At 39.1% G+C, this 16,913-nt stretch overlaps 1 protein-coding gene across 1 annotated transcript in view; it reads left to right on the top strand.

Annotated features, from left to right (window-relative positions):
* The first annotated feature begins 1,214 nt into the window (after positions 1-1,214).
* The window catches only part of LOC124552358 (cytoplasmic polyadenylation element-binding protein 1), a 54,556-nt gene continuing 38,857 nt past the window's right edge, over positions 1,215-16,913 (top strand). Inside the window, exons 1-5 of the mRNA XM_047126625.1 lie at positions 1,215-1,266; positions 2,329-2,462; positions 2,662-2,753; positions 5,886-6,021; positions 8,576-8,680. Of these exons, the coding sequence (XP_046982581.1) occupies positions 1,215-1,266; positions 2,329-2,462; positions 2,662-2,753; positions 5,886-6,021; positions 8,576-8,680 (519 nt within the window). The remainder of the gene's footprint in view (positions 1,267-2,328; positions 2,463-2,661; positions 2,754-5,885; positions 6,022-8,575; positions 8,681-16,913) is intronic.

Consider the following 16,913-nt stretch of genomic DNA (forward strand, 5'->3'; position numbering starts at 1 on the left):
ACATATTCTTAAGCTGTTGCCTACGAAGAATGGATATACGCTAAAGTCGGACGACGCAAGCATGACGGGTGTCATGTTATGAACAATAACAACTTAAGATTGGAAAAATTCTGGAGAAAATCCGTACCGAATTTGCCCTTTCTACTGAAAACTTATTCCTTGTGTATATGTACAGGTACGTGTTCATTCTGTTACTGGTAATCCCTCATGTAGTCATTTAATAAAAGAAAAACACTGGCAATAACGGCAAAAAAATCCAGTCTGCACTCTGTGTGCATCCCGGGAGCAGTCATGCCAGATGTGGAATGGGTGCTTCTGGATGGCATGAAGGACATAGAGAGCAGCCAACTGCAGACAGTGGCTCATGTTGGTACTAATGATATGCATCGCTCTGAAAGTCAAGCAGCCACATCCTCGTGCTCTTAAATTCAACGTCTGTTTTATCCTACAACCATTAAAACTCTTTAAAGACGTCTTACACCTTATTTCTTAAATGTTTCCAAAAATATTGCCTACATCATTACTGGTAACTTAAGGTACTATCTCTGCGTACAACAATCGGCAAAAGATGAGCAACTGCCTGTCAGTTTTTTCATAGGCTCTATCTTATGATAGTCTTCCATAAACTGCAGGACCTATATATGAATACACCGTCCGCAATATTGTAGAGGTTGCTCAGCCCCAGAATATTTTGAATCCATACAGACGCAGGTTGTGAATTTTCATTAATCGAATTCTTACCTTTTATTTAGATGTGCCAAAAGTAATAGACCAAAGAAGACACTCAAAAACAAAATGCATCGGACAGTGCAACAGCGACTTGACATCATAATAATTTATCTTCCTTTTCTCCAGGGGTAATTAACAAAATCTTTGCTCTTACGGAATGAAATCGCTCGCAAGAGGCAGCTCCGATTATAATTAAATCGCAAAAATTGTTACAAAATCAAAATTCGTTCTCTATGATGCACAGGTGGTTTGTAATAAATGGATAGATAACATCCTTATTTATGTTCGCCAAGTTTCCAACGGTATTGTAAAGAGGATTAAATACTAACTTGGCCTACAAAAATTGTTTAATCTAAAACACGCGGGTTGATGTAATCGGAGATAAAAATGCTAGACCTATAGTATAAATTCTGTGACATGATTCTGCTTATGACGCCGGTCTAAATAGTTGAAATTTCGGATGTTTAGAACAACAAGCGAAGATCATGAGTAGCAGCTCTCTGCACATACCTAAATACACTTCGCACTTTGGGTGTGGTAAGACAAATGTTCCTGTGATATGATCATGGATATGTCATACACGAGAGCAACGTAAGATGTTGTATCTCAGGTTTACGATTGCTTTGACAGCTCCGAGAATGTAGGTTCGCGTAGTGGGAAAGAGTTAAATGCGGCCACCAGTTGCGAGGCTAACGTGAAGTCACTCAGTTGGCCTGTGACCACTAGCGGCAAAAGGCGGCGAGTTGGAATTAAAAAAACTACCACTCAGGTATGTAGCAAAAAATGTGTTGGTTTGCAGGACCGAAGAATCATGACGAGAAGCTACGTTAACGTTTGCATGAGGCTCATTCCCTTCCGAAAGTAATGTGAAATGTGATTTAAATTTAAAGTTCTCAATGAGAGAGAATCTGGAAGTTACCATTTAAGCAGCCGTTTTAGAGGACAGAAAAACTCAGCTGGATCTAGTCGTAAATTAGTGCTGGGATTACTTGACATTGTACTCTAAGAATTCAGCAAGCGGCAGTGATTATTGATAAATGTAAAACCTGTTATCTCCTGTATCACAGGTTTTCCAGTCGGCGTCAGCGATTATTTCTGAGAACCTTCAGTGTCAACTGACTGGGTGCTAACTTTTACTCAGAGATGCCTTCGCTATTAAATATTACATTAACTATGAGCTGTAATTGTAGACGAAAGCCTTTCGTTGCATTGCGTCTAGAGAACGAAACTAAAGTGTCTTATTTCACCGGAGAAATACTACATACCAGAGTAATGATTGACTAACTGGGTAACTCTTCAGCCAACGTTGTCTTATTATACAGCAACATGTATTAATACCGCGGTTAATAATGTTTTTTTTTCTTGGTGCAGACGTAACAAATTCTTAAGCTACGTAGTGAAAAGTATTCCTCGATTATTTTTGAATCTGTGCCGTTCCTCATAACAATACGTAATGGTAGATTTTAATCCAATTGCCATATTTGTTAGAGAACAATTTCCATTGTAGTAGCTAAGCGATTGTTGGTCGATGCAAAATAAATAAGCCAACGCATTGTGAACTCGACGTGTATATTTAATACTGTTAAATTTATTTTGCAGGTGAAACCTCAATGTCAATTACAGACTTACTGGGTCTTAATGTGCCAAGAGGAACGCTCTTGGGAAGTAATAGCAGCCTGAATTCCCCATCTCCTCAGTTGTACGACCCATCACAGAATTCGAGGTTCTTCCAGGTAAAGACCGACGTCATGCATAATTTACGTCTGATTGCGCAGTGTATCATGACAGTATCTTTGTTTTTACCTACACCAGACAAGTTTTATCAGGGAATAGCATTAACTAAGTTGCCATAAGTTCTGTGTCGGGTACTGTTGTTAAACGTTATTTCTAATCGCTTCTTCACAAAGTTGAACATCTTCCACGCCCTTGCAGGAAGAACCACATTATCTGGACATGATGGATGCATCCGGATTCCACACACCACTTCACAACCCGTGTGCCTTCAGAAGTTCCCCAGCGTACAGGTAAAAACACTATGATGTTGATAGAAACCCTGGACAAAAAGTTACTGTAATGTACTACACTTAACATCAGTAGTTACTGTACAAGTCAGTAGGGTTTTTACATGTTTTAAAGTCGTGAAGTTTTTTTCTATGAGGTAGATGGTATGCACATAGCTTGATTTTCTTGTCAGAATATTTGAAATGCATGTGAATGTAGTTCACTAGTGAACTGCAAATGTACAGAAAATAAATTGTGTGAAGGCTGAGATTTTACTGCATAAATAAAAATGGCTTTTCAATACACTGAAATAAATTAAGCAGTTCGTGAAAATGTAAATATATCGTGTATGTGTTGTGGAAGCCCTTTGATGTGACACTGTTATATAACTTCTAGTCTTTGCATCAATTGGATGATGGACATAGACTCTTGTCATGTTGCATAGAGTTTAATGCTGTAGTAGGTATTGCAGGCATCTGTCAATCAAATCTGTAGAATCTGCCTTATTGAAGGTGGAAACACTCTTCTCATTATAACGTGAAGTAGGCCAGAACTGAAACAACATAACTGTTCCTTGCAGACAGCATTTAAAATGTCTATTCATTGTGTTCATTTGACTATGATTAAATTCCGTTAGTTTGCCAGTGTGGCCCTTGAAGCATTTTTTGTTAATCTGATAGGATCACCAATGTTCAGCTGCAGTAGCACAAAACTTTTAATATTACCTTTACTAACTTCTGCCTTACAACTGGTAGAACGTACACACAATGATAAATAACATGTATTTTAATTTTTGTCCGGATTGTTTATGCTAAAGAATTATTTGAATATGTATTCTACAAAACCATATAATTATTTTATGCTTAGAAGCATCAGAGTCTTTGAAGTATTATTTCACAATCAGCTAAAGATCGCAGCTGTAAGAAAAACTTCAAAACTTCAGTCAATTTTGTTGATTGAAAGACTGGCACTATGAATAGACTAAAAACATTAATGTAGTAACACCCCTGTAATGATTATATGATTATATAACAGTTACTGTGCACTTAACACACATTATTGACCATGGAGATCGTTCTCAACTAAAAAGCAGTGAAACACATGGCACAAAACAAAAAGCCTCCAACTTCATTGCATAGATGGACCACAGTTCTGAAAATACAATAAATATTCTTTATCGGAAATAGCTTTAACATCTACATCCTTGCTCTGCAAACAACTGTGAAGTGTATGGCAGAGGTTACTTCCAATTTTGTATTAAGGCTTCTTGCTATTCCATTTCCATTCTCATACAAAATGTGGGAAGGATGCCTGGTTAAATATCTCTGTGCACTATATCTACACTAATCCTGCCTTTGCAGTAGGCCTACCTCATTTGGTGTAGTGTTTTTCCAGATTCCTCGCTTACTACTATATCTTGAACTTTGTAGGTAGAATTTTGAGTTGTCATTAGTGTCTGTTGAAGCAGCTGCCACATAAGTTTACCATCATTGTGGTGGTGGTGGTGGTGGTGGTGGTGGTGGTGGTGGTGGTGGTGGTGGTGGTGACGACGACTGGTTTGTGGGGTGCTCAACTGTGCGGCCATCAGTGCCCATACGTAGTCACAATTTTTACACAGTCCAGTTTTTTACACAGTGCAATCTGGCCACTGTCATGATGACGACGACACCCAGTCTATAGGCATAGAAAATCCCCAACGTGGCCGGGAATCAAACCTGGGACCCTATGATCCAGAGGCAGCAACACTAGCCAGCATTTTTATGACGGGCTTCCAAGAGTCACTTACAACTCTTCATGTTGCATTTCTTTGTACACTTTGTAGTGTATGGGTTCAACACACGTCAGGAATGTTGTATGGTGGGCTGCATTATTAATTTGTAACGAGTTTCCGTTGTCGACAAGTTCATTGGTAGGATACTATAAATCACGGCACAGCTGCAGCTCATAGTTAAAGGATCTGAAGAGCAGCTTCAACAAAGTATACATTAAAATGCATTTCTCAGTAATGAATTACATAATTTAAATTACCAGGATGCATTTCAAATATTTCCCACACACATTTAAGTATTGACAGTTTCTGGAACTGTTGATAACGACTGACATTTGTCAAACAGGTAGTTCTCGCAGCCCTCCTGAAGGCTCTCTTCAGCCTTGCTGTCATAAGTCACACATACGTCACAAGCAGAACTTGGGGAAGGCCATGTTGGATTTTGCTGTAATCAGTTTGAGTATATAGGGCTACTCAGAAGGAACAGATTTCAAACACTCTTTGTTCCAAATTACATAAGATAGCAACACAATTCCAATGTTCCTGGAAAGAGAAAAGTTCAAATTTTTATGCATTGTGTGTGAGCACCATGCGTTACACGACAGACATCAAAACAGCGGCTCATTCCCTGCCATACAAGAAGCAGCTGGTCTCTTGTTATCGAACTCAGAGATTCAACAATAGCCTTTAAACAGTGTCAGTCAGGGGGAGATAAAAACGCAGTCTTTCACATAACCCCACAGATAAGTCACAAGGTATGATATCTGGAGACCTGGGAGCTCATCGGTGATGTTCATTTTCTGCTGCTGCTGCTCCTCCTCCTCCTCCTCCTCCTCCTCCTCCTCCTCCTCTTCCAATCCAACATCCTATAATCGTGTCATTCAGGAAACATCAGACATGCTTAGAAACATTCATCTGCTGCACCTCTTCCAATCCATCATTTTGGAGAAGGGTCATTTAGGTAATGTGAGATATGCTTAGAGAAATTCTTTCTGTGTAGATTTTCAATGCCCTTACAAAAATACATTTTACATGGAAATCAATGTACTGTGTTGTAGTAAAATGTGGAGAAATGGAAAATATAGCATTTTTCCCTTCTCAATTGCATATTAAATGTTAACACTTTGCTTCTGTCTCTGACCTAAAACAAGTAAAGTGATCCTTGATATATTTTTTCATGTGAACTGACATCTGAAATATATAAAAAAATTGAACAAGAATTTTTAACTGTTGGTTTTCTGCACTCTAAACATTTGACTAAATCCTGCAGGCAAGTAACTACTTCATGGAGATTTTACTTTTTGTGTGGGGTCACAGGCGTGTAGATGTAATTGTTCATAAATAATCCTTGCTTTATAAATATCACCAAATGCATTATTTTTTCCAGTGACTGTGGGAGCCCAACAGGAGTGGATCAGTCTCTGTTACCAGCCTCCAACAACAGTGGCTCTACCTCAAACTCCCCTGTTGATTCCGATCTGAACCCCAACAGTGTTGATGCCGGAAGCTTAGCTAATCTCATAGTAAGTACTCAGAGTAGAAAATCAATAAAGGCACACACATGTTCTAAAAACAGTAAAACTAAGTGTGTAGACATTATTAAAGATGATCTCAATTATTACTGTGAATAAAATATGAAGCAGTTTATTTTCTGTTATGGAAAAAACATATTTGAAAAACAGGAACTGAAAGGTAACAATCATACGTACCTGCTAAATTTTGATCTTATCATAAAGATTACTGTGAAGTATCCTCTTGGCTATTTCCTCTCCTTTAAACTTTAAATAGAACATTTTGCTCTTTTCTGAGTACCATTTTTTCGTACTTTTAACTTGTCTTTTTGATAACTCCAGTATGCAAAGTATGTTCAAAAGTAATGTGAATTTTGTAATTTGTTGTGTTATATTACACTCATGTAACTTTTCCCCCTATTATGTTGACAATGTATGCAAAATAGATGTACAATATTAGCCATATCAAGTATATAATCCGTTCACTGATTTCTGGAAGAAAGATTATCACCACAGAGGCTGTTCTGTTGCTTGATAACTCGTGTTCACATCTTGATAGTATTCTTGTATCAGATGGTGGTCTCATTGTAACTAAGTTCTTACTTCCTTATGTGACTGGCATTATACAACCGAAGAAATAATTGTTTCAATAAAATGGTGCTACTGGGCTGGTCTACTGAGAATACTAGTTGATGAGGATGATTCGGTAGCGTTCCGGAAGTAGTTGGCAATTCTAAATGCCGTACACGGGATTTCTAATGCCTGGCTGAGAGTTGAGCCACATACACTTGTTTGTCCTGTAGGTCATATGGATCAGATGGAGTTTGTCCAGTGGCATTAATGCTGTAAGAAAAATGCGAAATTCTGTATGAAAAAAATGTCAAGTCCTCTGCAGTACCTACACACAGAACTTGGATAAACTTTTGAACAAAGAATACGTCTTCGAAAATATCTCGATTATGTTTGTTTTTTGGTTATTTGTGTGTCTTCTCCCCCATGTTAGCCAAAATAATCGGGAGTGCCATATTTCCTCGAATCTAAGCCGCACCTGAAAAATGACTCGAAATCAACGAAAAAAAATTTTCCCGAATCTAAGCCGCACCTGAAATTTGAGACTCGAAATTCAAAGGGGGAGAAAAGTTTTAGGCCGCACCTCCAAATCGAAACAAAGTTGGTCCATTGTAATATGAGACACAATGTAGGTTGAATGAATGACGATACAGCTACAGTAGTCATAAGCTTAGCAGTTCAGCTTTACCAGGTAGCCATTGCTATGCGTCAGGTGCTCCGTCCGTATTTATACGGGTACCCTTCCTTTTTCACGCGCTTCGTCTGGTTTGAATTGATTGCTTATTTTCTTTGATCTGATAAGTGGCATTCTTTGTTATAGGTGTTTACGTCACTCTAAGCTGAAAATGCATTACTGTACTGTGTCGTGCATTGTTTGTCACATTCTGATAACGAGTGTTTATGGCCTATCGCCGCTCGCGGCAAGACTTGCTTTTGTGCGTGCTGCCACCGCTTATAATAAAAAAAATAGAGCTCTGAACGAGAGTTTAGTGAAAATGTTTCTCCGTTTGAAAATCTTTGCAGACGCCTCTTTAGTACATTACATTCTGCTCAGAAATTAGTCATCTTAGATTTAAAAATCTAGTGAATTACTGTGCTCAATTTCTGACTGTATCACTATTAGGCATAAGAATAACATGAATATAAACATGACATGATACGTATATTCTTCAGAGTTCGCTGTTGTCTCACTCTAGTTTTGTAGGATTTAAATAAGATAGCAGCAAACACGAAAGAATACATGGCAAAATGTTTATATTCATATTATTCTTATGCTGAAGAGAATACTGCATGTGATTCACAATTCATAAAAGTTCCTATTAGCACCTATCTCTTCTCACAGGTAGGAAAAAAATTCAGTTGGCCATACTGACAAACATCCCAGTCAGTCTTGCCAGTTGGACTTTCGTAGTACAGTAAAATGCTGCTATATTCTAAGATGAAAAATACGGAATTTGTATTTACATAGTTGGATAATGTATGAACATGCAGTGCTCGAAACTCGGGGTGGAGAAAAAAGCTAGTCTTCCACTTTTTTTAAATTTATTTACTGACTCAGAGGTTTTGGCGCCAGTATTTATCTTTGTGCCTACAAAGCATGCCTGTGTAGTGCTACATATATTAGATGGCAGAAGTTAGTTGTGGCGGCACCTACCAACATTTTTGAGAACTTCCGCTTACTTTGCACTTGATTATAAGCTGCAGGCGGTTTTTTGGATTGCAAAAACTGGAAAAAAAGTGCGGCTTAGATTAGAGTAAATACGGTATACTGTGTATGAGCTTTCAGAAAAGCTTACAGGGAAAACTCAAAATATTATTCTGTAAAGAGCATTTCCCTCAGGTACACTCTTTGTACACAGATATTGTCTTGATATCTTCATGGGGACACTACAGTTATCTCCTAGCACTTGCTAAGTTAGTGTTATATTCTCTTTGATTACCAAAATCTGTTGAAGCAGCATTTTGAAAAAAGATATCTCCCTTGTTATGTTTCCAGAACTATCTATCCCTCTACAGAGGAAATGAGCAACAGCAAGAACAGCAGCAACAGGATCAAATGACATCACTAAGATTTTTACAGCAGCAACAACATAATCTGCAAGTAAGTTGAAGAGTCACGCCTCCAATAAACATACATTAAGTTGTCCCAGCTGTTGGGTGTAGCTTATGGCAAAACCTGTATTCATTTACTTGTTACTTTCTCATAAAAATTTGCATAAGTTGTGTGTAAACCTTGCTGCTGGGTTACCTGTAACCAGTGGTATGATCAGCATGTCTTAGGTCAATAATGCATTACCAGTAAAGTTGTCGTCACTTTCCTCATTCTTCAATGTGTCTTCAAAGTTGTCTGTAATTGCATCATGGATGATTTTTTTGAAGGTGCATGGTTTGTTGTGTATGCATTTTATCCCTTTAGCAAGCTGTATCTAGTGAACAGTGTGAAAACAAAACAATTATCTCAACAGTCTTGAAATTAATATGTGAATACATTTCCAAATTCAAAGGAATGACAGATATTTTCACATATTTTGTTAAATTGCGTTCTTGCCCGTCTGTCAGTTTAAACTAAATAGCAAAATTTGCACTGAACTACTTAGCTATGAAAAGAAGTGTATGATGTGTGGAATGTACTTTGTGCACTGGTGCCATTCTCCCTTTTCCTTCTGTCATGAATGTTTCGCAGAATGAAAGATCACTGGTAAGCGTCCATGTGAACTTGAATCTATCTAGTTTTTGTGTTGATCATCCTTTCCTGGAGATGTACATAGAAGTTAGTTAGGTTAAGGGAAACTGAAATAAATCTGAAATTTACCATGTCTGTTGTAACCTCATCAAAATGTTTGAAATTGATCGGGGGAATATACAGGGTGTTTACAGAAAGGTATGGCCAAACTTTCAGGAAACATTCCTCACACACAAATAAAGAAAATATGTTACGTGTACATGTGTCCGGAAACGCTTAATTTCCATGTTAAAGCTCATTTTAGTTTCGTCAGTATGTACTGTACTTTGTCGATTCACCACCAGTTGGCCCAATTGAAGGAAGGTAATGTTGAATTCGGTGGTTGTGTTGACATGAGACTCATTGCTCTACAGTACTAGCATCAAGCACATCAGTATGTAGCATCAACAGGTTAGTGTTGATCACGAACGTGGTTTTGCAGTCGGCGCAATGTTTACAAATGCGGAGTTGGCAGATGCCCATTTGATGTATAGATTAGCACGGGACAATAGCCATGGTGCGGTAAGTTTGTATCGAGACAGATTTCCAGAACGAAGGTGTCCCGACAGGAAGACGTTAGAAGCAATTGATCGGTGTCTTAGGGATTACGGAACATTCCAGCCTACGACTCGCGACTGGGGAAGAACTAGAACGACGAGGACACCTGCAATGGACGAGGCAATTCTTCGTGCAGTTCACGATAACCCTAATGTCAGCATCAGAGAAGTTGCTGCTGTACAAGGTAACATTGACCACATCACTGTATGGAGAGTGCTACGGGAGAACCAGTTGCTTCCGTACCATGTACAGTGTGTGCAGGCGCTATCGGCAGCTGATTGTCCTCCATGGGTACACTTCTGCGAACGGATCATCCAACAATGTGTCAATCCTCATTTCAGTGCAAATGTTCTCTTTACGGATGAGGTTTCATTCCAGCGTGATCAAATTGTAAATTTTCACGATCAACATGTGTGGGCTGATGAGAATCCGCACGCAATTGTGCAATAATGTCAACAACACAGATTTTCTGTGAACATTAGGGCAGGCATTGTTGGTGATGTCTTCATTGGGCCCCATGTTGTTCCACCTACGCTCAATTTAGCATGTTATCATGATTTCATACGGGATACTCTACCTGTGCTGCTAGAACATGTGCCTTTACAAGTATGACACAACATGTGGTTCATGCCCGATGGAGCTCCTGCACATTTCAGTCAAAGTGTTCGTACGCTTCTCAACAACAGATTCGGTGACTGATAGATTGGTAGAGGCGGACCAATTCCATGGCATCCACGCTCTCCTGACCTCAGCCCTCTTGACTTTCATTTATGGGGGCATTTGAAAGCTCTCGTTTACACAACCCCGGTACCAAATGTAGAGACTCTTCGTGCTCGTATTGTGGACGGATGTGATACAATACGCCATTCTCCAGGGCTGAATCAGCCCGTCAGGGATTCCGTGCGATGGAGGGTGGATGCATGTATCACCGCTAACGGAGGACATTTTGAACATTTCCTGTAACAAAGTGTTTGGGTCACGCTGGTACGTTGTGCTGGCAGGTCGATAGACACACAAACATACACATGAAATTAAAGCTTTCGCAACAGACTGTTGCCTTCTCAGGAAAGAGGGAAGGAGAGGGAAAGACGAAAGGATGTGGGTTTTAAGGGAGAGGGTAAGGAGTCATTCCAATCCCGGGAGCGGAAAGACTTACCTTAGGGGGAAAAAAAGGACAGGTATACGCTCGCTCTCGCGCGCGTGCGCGCTCGCGCGCGTTCGCGCGCACACGCACGCATATCCATCCGCACATACACATGCACTTACATAGACACAAGCAGACATTTGTAAAGGCAAAGAGTTTGGGCAGAGATGTCAGTCGAGGTGGAAGTACAGAGGCAAAGATGTTGTTGAAAGACAGGTGAGGTATGAGCGGCGGCAAATTGAAATCAGCGGAGATTGAGGCCTGGCAGATGAGAAGAGAGGATATACTGTAGAGCAAGTTCCCATCTCCGGAGTTCAGATAGGTTGGTGTTAGTGGGAAGTATCCAGATAACCCGGACGGTGTAACACTGTGCCAAGATGTGCTGGCCGTGCACCAAGGCATGTTTAGCCACAGGGTGATCCTCATTACCAACAAACACTGTCTGCCTGTGTCCATTCATGCGAATGGACAGTTTGTTGCTGGTCATTCCCACATAGAAAGCTTCACAGTGTAGGTAGGTCAGTTGGTAAATCACGTGGGTGCTTTCACACGTGGCTCTGCCTTTGATCGTGTACACCTTCCGGGTTACAGGACTGGAGTAGATGGTGGTGGGAGGGTGCATGGGACAGGTTTTACACTGAGGGCGGTTACAAGGGTAGGGAAGGTGGTTTGGGGATTTCATAGGGATGAACTAAGAGGTTACGAAGGTTAGGTGGACGGCGGAAAGACACTCTTGGTGGAGTGGGGAGGTTTTCATGAAGGATGGATCTCATTTCAGGGCAGAATTTGAGGAAGTCGTATCCCTGCTGGAGAGCCACATTCAGAGTCTGATCCAGTCCCGGAAAGTATCCTGTCACAAGTGGGGCACTTTTGGGGTTCTTCTGTGGGAGGTTCTGGGTTTGAGGAGATGAGAAAGTGGAGCGAGCGACAGTGTATACCTGTCCTTTTTTCCCCCCTAAGGTAAGTCTGTCCGCGCCCGGGATTGGAATGACTCCTTAACCTCTCCCTTAAAACGCACATCGTTTCGTCTTTCCCTCTCCTTCCCTCTTTCCTGATGAAGCAACTATTCGTTGCGAAAGCTTGAATTTTGTGTGTATGTTTGTGTGTCTATCGACCTGCCAGCACTTTCGTTTGGTAAGTCACATCATCTTAGTGGTGCATATGAAGAAACAAGTCCTGGTGAATTTTATCAGACTCTTTCAAGCGTCTGACCTTGTGCTCTATCAGTTGTCATAGTGGAAGCTATTTTCATTGGGAATTGTTCCTTATCATTTGGAAAGGTGCGATTGGATCAGAAGGTGAGAGTTTAATGCACGGGATGAGCAAAATTTCATCCAAGTCAATGAATTTAGCAGTGATATACTTGCCAAAACAGTTACCTCTAGTTTTTCACCATTAATTAATCCCTTCGTAGTGGTTAGATTTCTAATTGACATAATAATAGCAATTTTTAGGGTAATGAGGAGGTAAATGGCACAAATTAAGAGTTCAAAAATTTTACAGGGCACAGTTGACCATTCTTTATTTCTTCATGTGGAATAGAATCAGAACTGGGGTAGAAAAGTCATTTTTTTGACATGGAATCACCATTGAGTAGGATTGCAAAATACTTTGTTAGTTGATTTCTGTGGCATATAATATGGTGGTAATAAGAGTATCATAATTGATGAGACAATGTTTAGGAATTTTGATTGCTTCATTGAATTAGTGTTTGATTTTCTAAGTCACCATTAGCGAATATATGTAACCATTCAGTGAAAACAGGATCATTTACCCCTCATGTTTTGGGTCAACTTACGAATTTTAACATGAAACCATAGTAGTTTTGACAGTGGCTAACAATGGGTAATACTTCATGGAAATCTCCACCAAACAGAATTGTTTTGCCTTCATAAGAGAGAGACTATTATTCATAGTGTCCCTCAAAAGTTGAATGACACTTATTAATGCATCTTGGGAGCCATTGGAATCTTGTCCCAAATGATTTCGGCATTTTGTCATGTCCTATTTACATTTATTTGTACAAATATTTAACAGGTTTGATTGAATACCAATTATAAGAGATTGAAATAACAGTATTATCCACTGATAAATCTGCAGTATGGTACAAACCACAGATTATCAGTGATAAGAAATTCATTTGGAATTTCTTCACAAATTAGTCTACATATTCAACTGAAGTTAATTGATCTTCAATTGATATCCTGAAAAAGAATGTGTGCATGGAGGACATGTCTCTTGAAATTCAGTAACACAAACAACCACTGACTGCATAGTGCATAGCACATGTAATAAGGCTTCCAGTTTTAAATGGAAAACCATAGAACCTGAGTCAGGGGAGGGGCGGGGTAACAATGGCCATTGTCTGTTCATTGTTAAGCATATTGCAAGACCTGTCAAGTTGAAGGAAGAATAACAGTAATTCCCCAAACTGTTCCATCTTTTTTAAGCATCTATATTAAGAGCTAATAGTTACAAACATGTGATGGATTTTCTGAAGTTGTTTTTGGAGGAGCTCAAACGAATACCAACCTGAAACCTTCTGCTTTGACATAACTCGGAACAATATATTGTTGAAATAATTTATCTGAAGCACGAAGTATACTAAAATCATCTCAAATTGGAAAATGATGACAGTGATACTGTAGTATGTTACCAACACAATAGTGTGAGCATGACCATGACCATATGGCTTTCCTACAGTCAATCTAGATTCAACACATGGGAAAAACAGTGGGTAGTACATTGAATCACAACGTGGGTTTGAATAAGATATTGTAGGAAGTGCACCAATTCTTTTATAATAGATGACAAAAACTTAATTGCCCGTTGATGCCCCGTCGGCAATGATAAAAAAAGAGTAGCCACCTCACTGACTGTAGGTGCTACATTGGATGTTCCAGGGTGAAATGAATTACCAGTAGTGAATCTAGTATGGTGTCCCACATAAAACCAGTACACCTCACATCCGATATTCCAAGTAACAGTGAACTAACTAAAAAGAATGGATAATAGTAATGTTAAAAAGCATGTTGTTACCTGCTTATAACAGATGCTGAAAACTGTGGCCATGGACATCCAGGAATTGCCAACTTGGTGTGAGGACTTCACCAGCAACATGCTGTATTGCTGCAGGTGTGATGCTGTTAATTTCTCTAGTAATGTTCTGTTTAAGACTGTCTGTCTGTGTGAGGATTGTCAGCACACACACATTGCTTTTTAGTGTTCCGTAAATAAAAATAACACAATGTCAAGTTGGGGGACTTTGGGGACCAGAGGTCTCGACATGCAAATGTGTCGTCAGGGATTTGTTGGATGTGCTAGTGTTTGGAATACTGCGCACTGTTTCTCTGGATCTGTTAATTGTGCATAGCTAAAGCCATTTATCTCTCTAGATATCTGGCACTGTTTAAGGTGTAATTGGAAAAAAAATATGGGGCAATGGTGCAGATGCCTGACACTGCACATCGAACACCTATCTTCTCTGAATGGAAAAGTTCATGGTGCAGAATATGTGGGTTGTTCTGCGGCTTACATATGCAATTTTGAAATTTTGCATAACCTGACAAATGAAACCAGTCCTCATTTGACATGAATTAAAGCAAGGGGTCCAAGCAACCATTACCAAATGATGATAAAGGCCAGTTAATAAACACTGTTTTGACTCCTCATAATGACCGTGTGAATTCTGTGCGTAGGTTCAGAGGTTCTCGTTGCGTATTTGAATTTAAGCAAGTGCTAGAGCATTGTTAAATTCTCTAATATTTTCTTGCTGTCGTTATTCTGCTCTGAGGGGTTCCAGATCTTCACAAACCTTAGTGGGTTCTAAGTTAACATTTCCCTTGTGGCAATATGTGGTAGCTGATTTGTCACAGAACTTCCCTGCAAATGACCTTCCAGAACAGTGTACCCAGGTTTGATCCAGTTACCAACACTGTGTTCGCGCTTTTCACTTTCGGGAAAAGAAGTGTAGGTAAAGTTTTTGAAGTTCATGTGTTGTATTCTTGGACTGAGATTTTGATGGAAGTGAAGTAGGTAAGTTGTAACATGGACATTTGTCGATTCGCCTTTGTTTGTCACGTATCTAGCATTTCTTCTTCTGTGGTCTGTGACATGATCCAGTAGTGTGGAATGCCAATTGGTAGGTGGTCTCCCTCTGGATGTTGTGCCTTGTCCTTGTAGTGTCGTGAAAATAAGAAATACAGAAGGAAAAAAGTTAGCAGACATTTGACAGTTTTTTTGTGTAGTCATTGATTTGTTAGGAAAAATTCATAAGAAATCAATATTCCTGGCAGTACAGATTGATGGTATTTAGGTTAGGAGAAGTGTAACATAACTGACAAATTAAAAGATAACATAAATTAAATTATAAAAGTAGACTGTGTTTATCGGTGATGATGAACATTGATGTAATTGAGTTTATTCTCACAGTACAAAAAGCTTTCTTATAGAAACAAAACCCCTTTAACTATTATTGTGCTTAAAACCAAAAGTAGATTGTCAGTAAACAACTTATTCATTCTACATTGTTTTTATAAAAATGTTTTCAGAATAAGGTTTTTAGCAAAGAATGATGACTCTAAACTATGTGTGTAATTTTTTTTGTCCTTAATGGTGAAAAATCTTGCAAGTGTTATCTCAGTCATTAATTTTGCTTAAGTAATATGGGAGATATGGTGCACCAACAACAAACAGTTGGGAAATAATACATGTGATAGCTACTCACCAGTTCGAAGGATTGTTGAGTAACAGGTACGCACATTTAGAAGTAGATTATTCAATACTATCAGAACGACTGCCAGTAGTTTTAAGTGCTCGTTCTACTTTAAATAGTTATTACACTTATTTTTAGATCTTTTGTGGGGGGTAACAGCTTCCAGTGATCACTCTGAAAATGCTTAATCGTAATGTAACAGGTGTTTCCAACTATATATGTGTGCAGTACATCAATTGAGGATCAACTGTGCAAAGTATCAATCCTCTGACCTTTCACATACAGTTCTATAGCATCGTAACTTCTCTGTATACAATTGCAAAATCAATGAATGGCCATGTAGAGCTGCCAACATTGTCCACTAGGACATTTATAAAACCATTACTGTTCACTATGTGTATAAACACTCCATGTTACTTTCATTTCTGACAGTTTCTCCCTGTTAAGAACAAGAAATTGTATTCTGTTTGCTAGGAATTTTTCGATCCAGTCCGAAATCTTCTGTGGTATTAGGTATATGTGTGTTTTGTTTATTAGGTGACAGTGCGGAATTGTATTCAATGCTTTCTGAAACCCAAACAGAGCATCAACCTGGGCTTTGGTATTCTAGTTCTCATGAGTGTGTTTTGTAGAATCCATGTTGATTCCTACAGAGATTTCTGGTCTCCAAAAAATATAAAATGTTCCAAAATTTTAGAACAGGCTGATGTCATCAATTTAGGCCTATACTTAGTGCTAGTTAGACATCCCTTCTTGAAGACTGGAATAACCTGCACATTTTTCCATTTCAGCAAATTGGGGTGCCCTGCTAAAAGAACAGAAGCAAGTTCTTTTACATCGATAGAATTTTATAAGAATTATGTTAGGTCCAGTTGCCATTTAGGTGGTGTTGCTTGTTTTCCTATCCCACAGTTACTCATTCACTTGTGTGAACAAGTGTTTCACACTTGTGCAACAATTGTAATTGGGAATTGCTGCAATTCCTCGGTAAAATCATTTTCATAAATGGAGCAGTGTATTTCGACCTCGACACCTTTGTGGGGGCTATCAAGTGAATTAAAATACAAACTCATAATTATGGAAGGCTAACATATGTTATTAGTTTCAGTTTTCTGATATGATTTTATTACCATGTTTTTTGCAGACAATTGCCTTGCAGAACAAAGAAGTTATTTTCCTCAGTTTGCTAAGAAAAT

This window comes from Schistocerca americana, chromosome 10 (assembly GCF_021461395.2).
Source record: "Schistocerca americana isolate TAMUIC-IGC-003095 chromosome 10, iqSchAmer2.1, whole genome shotgun sequence".
NCBI classification, from domain to species: domain Eukaryota; kingdom Metazoa; phylum Arthropoda; class Insecta; order Orthoptera; family Acrididae; genus Schistocerca; species Schistocerca americana.